At 40.2% G+C, this 5,010-nt stretch overlaps 1 protein-coding gene across 1 annotated transcript; it reads right to left on the bottom strand.

Annotated features, from left to right (window-relative positions):
* Positions 1-380: 380 nt before the first annotated feature.
* LOC116464214 (zinc finger protein 564) lies at positions 381-4,115 on the bottom strand (the record flags this gene model as incomplete). Its single annotated transcript, XM_032147503.2, has 3 exons — positions 381-3,278; positions 3,668-3,728; positions 3,989-4,115. Coding segments are annotated over 3 exons (1,659 nt in total), but the record flags the coding sequence as incomplete, so codon positions are not given.
* Positions 4,116-5,010: the final 895 nt, after the last annotated feature.

The raw sequence follows: 5,010 nt of genomic DNA, 5'->3' as shown, positions 1-5,010 counted from the left end.
ACCTGTAATCCCAGCTACTCAAGAGGCTGAAGCATGAGAATCGCTTGAATCTGGGAGGCAGAGGGTGCAGTGAGCCAAGATCTCACCACTGCACTCCAGCTTGGGTGACAGAGCAAGACCCTATCTCAAAAAAAAAAAAAAAAGAGAGAGAGAGACCTAGAGTGTCTTGGTATGCTGAAGGTCCCACAAGGTCTGTGCAGTACTGTAGTCTTTTTTCCCTTTTTTGTGTGTAAAACATACATAAAAATTCACCATCATAATCAATTTTAAGTGTACAGTTCAGTGCCATTAAGAACATTCATACTAATGTGCAACCATCACTACTATCCATCTCTAGAACCCTTTTTATCTTGCAAAAATTGAAACTCTATGCCCATTAAATAACTATCCATTACCCAATTTCCCTAACCCTTGGCAAATGGTATTGTACTTTTTCTATCAATATGACTATTCTAGACACCGCATATAAGTAGACTCATACAGTATTGTCTTTACACGAATGGCCCATTTCACTTAGCACGTCAAGGTTCATCTTGCAGCATATGTGAAAATTTCCTTCCTTTGTAAGGCTCAGTAACATTCTCTTGTATGCATAAACTTCCTTTTGTTTATTCATCTGTTGATGAAAACCTGAGTAGTTTCCAGAGTTTACCTATTGTGAATGATGCTATGTACACAGGTGTACAAAACCTATTTGAGACTGCTTTCAATCTTTTTATTTTCCCAGAAATGGAAATGCTGATCATATGTTATTTCTGTATTTTAATCTGGGGATCTGCCATACTGTTTTCAGCAGGCTTATACAACTGTATATTCCCAGTGATAGTGCACAACGTTCTCCAACATTCCACATCCTTGCCAGTATTTCTCATTTTCCATCTTTGATACTACTAATCGTAATGAGACACTATGCATGTCTTGAGTTTGATTTGTATTTCCCTAATGACTAAAGGTATCAAGCATTGTTATGTGCTTATTGGTCATCTGGATATCTTCTTTGGAGAAATGTCTATTCAAGTCCTTTCCTCCATTTTAAAATTGGATTGTGTCTTAGCTTGGGTTGCTAAAACAAAATACCATAAATTGGAAAGCTTAATTCATCAACAAACATTTATTTCTCACGGTTTGGGAGGCTGGGAAGTCCAATATCAAGGCACTGGCAGAGTCCGTGTCTGGTAAGGGCCTGCTTCCTGGTTCAACGATAGCTATCTTCTCACTGCACCCTCTCATGGTGAAGGCAAAGCTAGCTCTCTAGGGACTCCTATTAGGAAAATAATCCCAATTACAAGGCCTCCATCTTCATGATGTCCTCCAATCCTAAAAACCACCAGAGACAGGGCCTCCAAACACCATCACATTGGGGTGGGGGGGGGGGGGTAAGATTTCAACATATGAATCTGAGGGGGCATACACTCAGCCAAAACATTACACCTCTGGCCCCCAAAATCCATGTCATCACATGTAAAATATATTCATCTCATCCCAAAGGCCTCAAAAGTCTCAGCTAATTCCAGCATGAAGCCTAATGTTTAAACTCAAACTCCAAAGTGTCATCTCAATATCACATAACTCAGACATGGATGAGACTCAATTCATGCTGAGGCAAAATTCTTCAGCTCCAAACCTGTGAAAACCAAACTAGTTGTGTATTTCCAAAATATGAGACAGGCACAGGATAGACATTCCTATTCCAAAAGTGAGAAACAGGAGAAAGGGGTGAGCTCCCAAACAAGTCCGAAACCCAGAAAGCAAACTGAAGACTTTCCATATTCTTTAGATATGTAGATACTTGTAGAACTGTCCTCCACTATTCATTTTCACAGGTATTCGAAGGTTGTGTGATAAATGAAAGCTTTCCCACATTCCTTACGTAGGGTTTATCTCCATTATGAGCTCTTTCATGTCTTTGAAAGGAACTGGAATAACTGAACGTTTTTCCACATTGCTTACATTCATAGGGTTTTTCTCCGGTATGAGTTCTTTCATGTATTCTAATGGAACTGGCATAATTGAATGCCTTCCCACATTCTTTACATTCATAGGGTTTTTCTCCGGTATGAGTTCTTTCATGTGTTCGGACAGAACTAGGACAGTCAAAGGCTTTACCACATACCTGACATTTATAAGGTCCATCTCCAGTGTGCAGTATCATATGCTTTCTAATCCTTTTAAGAGAAATGAAGGCTTTCCCACATACCTGACATTCATAGGGTTTCTCTCCAGTGTGAGTTCTTTCGTGTATTTGAAATGAACTGGGACAGTCAAAGGCTCTACCGCATACCTGACATTTATAAGGTCCATCTCCAGTGTGCTTTATCATGTGCCTTCGAACACTTGGGAGAGAAATGAAGGCTTTCCCGCATTCCTTACATTCATAGGGCTTCTCTCCAGTGTGAGTCCTTTCATGTGTTCGAACATTACTGGAAGAACTGAAGGTTTTACCACATTTATTACATTCATAGGGTTTCTCCCCAGTATGAGTTCTTTCATGCTTTCGAACATAACTGGGAAAAATAAAGGCTCTTCCACATACTTTACATTTATAAGGTCCATCCCCAGTGTGCCTAATCATATGACTTTGAAAATTTGTGAAAGAAATGAAGGCCTTCCCACACTGTTTACATTCATGGGGTTTCTCTCCAGTATGAGTTCTTTCATGTATTCGAAATAAACTGGGGCGGTCAAAAGCTTTTCCACATTCCTGACATTTATAAGGTCCATCTCCAGTGTGCCTAATCATGTGTCTTTGAAAACTTGGAAGAGAAATGAAAGCTTTCGCACATTCCTGACATTCATAGGGTTTCTCTCCAGTGTGAGTTCTTTCATGTATTTGAAATAAACTGGGGCGGTCAAAGGCTTTCCCACATTCCTGACATTTATATGGTCCATCTCCAGTGTGCTTAATCATGTGTCTTCGAACACTTGGGAGAGAAATGAAGGCTTTCCCACATTCCGGACATGCATAGGGTTTCTCACCAGTGTGAGTTCTTTCATGTCTTCGAAAGGATTGACAAGAACTGAAGGCTTTCCCACACTGCTTACATTTATATGGTTTCTCTCCATATTCCTGATAGTCATATGGTTTGTGCCCAAGGTGAGATCTGATGTGCCTACTAAGAGATGAATGATGCATGAAGACTTTCCCACACAAACTACATTCACATGGTCTTACTATAGTAGGAATTTTCTTGTTCAGATTAAGATTGAGAATCTGACTGAAGGCTTCTCCACATTGATCATATTCTTTACTTTCACTGAGTCCCTCTTCTATATGATTGCTGGAAAAAATAGAAAGCAAGATTTAGTGGTTTGTGACTTTATATTTATTAATAAGTATTCGACTTACATTTTTACCATAATCAGGGAAAGGGTAAGTTTTCAGGCCTGTATGAATTGTTTGAAAGTGAATGGATGGAATGCTCTGCAAGAGGGCTCAACAGTAGCTATTAACAAAAAAGTGATATTCATATATACAGTTTCTTAATACTATTTCCAAGCGAATGATTTTGCAACACTGAACATCTATGTCACACTTTTTCTTTTTCTGGTGAAAAAGTTGTAGGAATAAATAAATTTGAAGCTGGGCTTATTGGTTTGTTTCCTTATTTTTAAAATTTCATGACACACTAAGAAGGAGACATTGCTTTTTCTTGTTAGTGCAAATTACCTTAAAATTCTCCCCTGATTTTTGTACCAATCTTCAATGCTCTGGTCTTCCCATTTTTTTCCTAAAATATAGTCAGAAAAAATCCTTATGAACTGATAGACATTACAGAGAACAGAAAAATGACTAGATTCTAGTTAACCTTTTGAACTGATAGACATTACAGAAAAATGACTAGATTCTAAGTTCATGATAAGGTGCAAACATCCCTGATTTACTCACCCAAGTATTCCCTTTTCCACATCAGACATCATGAAAAAGCATTAAAAGGCAAGAAATACTTCTTCTTTAACTGACTAAGAGAAGGAATGATGTCATCCTTACCTACACAGGCCAGGTTTCTAAAGGTTTCCCGCATCACATCTCTGTAGAGTTTCTTCTGGGAAGGATCCAGCAAAGCCCACTCCTCAAGTGTGAAGTTCACAGCCACATCCTCAGAGGCCACTGAGTCCTAAAACATCCCAAATATGCAATTCAGGAGGAAGAATGAGATGACAGTACAGGGATGTAAACCCAATTCATAAAAGTTCACAAATGGCTAGGTGCGGTGGCTCATGCCTGTAATCCCAGCACTTTGGGAGGACAAGGCACACAGATAACCTGAGGTCAGGAACTTGAGGCCAGCCTAGTCAACATGGTGAAACCCCATCTCTACTAAAAATACATGAATTAGCTGGGCGTGGTGGCGTATGCCTGTAATCCCAGCTACTCAGGAGGCTGAGGCAGGGGAATTGCTTAAACGAGGGAGGCAGAGGTTATGGTGAACCAAGATTACGCCACTGCACTTGAGCCTGGGTGACAGAGACCCCGTCGCAAACAAACAAACAAACAAAAGTTGACAAACGATGTGGCAGTCTCCAAACATTTGTTTTATGATAAATAAATACGGTTGTCAGAATTCTGTCTACATTCACTTTCTCATAAATTTAATTACCCCATGAAAACATGCAACTGATCTCTACATTATTACTGTAGTCACTACAAGTTTTATTGGTCTCTAACGGCAGGATCCAGTTCACCTTGGAGAAACAAATAAAATGCTATACAAAGAAAACAAATTTTGGCCAGGCCTGGTGGCTCACGCCTGTAATCCCAGCACTTTGGGAGGCTGAGGCAAGCAGATCACGAGGTGAGGAGTTTGAGACCAGCCTGACCAACACGGTGAAACCTTGTCTCTACTAAAAATACAAAAAAATTAGCCAGGCACGGTGGCACACACCTGTAATCCCAGCTACTCCGGGGGCTGACGCAGAAGAATAGCTTGAACCCAGGAGGCGGAGGTTGCAGTGAGCTGAGATCGTGCCATTGCACTCCAGCCTGGAGGACAGAGACAGACTAAGTCTCAA

This window comes from Hylobates moloch, unplaced genomic scaffold (assembly GCF_009828535.3).
Source record: "Hylobates moloch isolate HMO894 unplaced genomic scaffold, HMol_V3 SCAFFOLD_290, whole genome shotgun sequence".
Lineage (NCBI taxonomy): Eukaryota > Metazoa > Chordata > Mammalia > Primates > Hylobatidae > Hylobates > Hylobates moloch.
The sequence above is the reverse complement of the archived record's forward strand: the minus strand, read 5'-3'. Positions and strand labels throughout refer to the sequence as shown.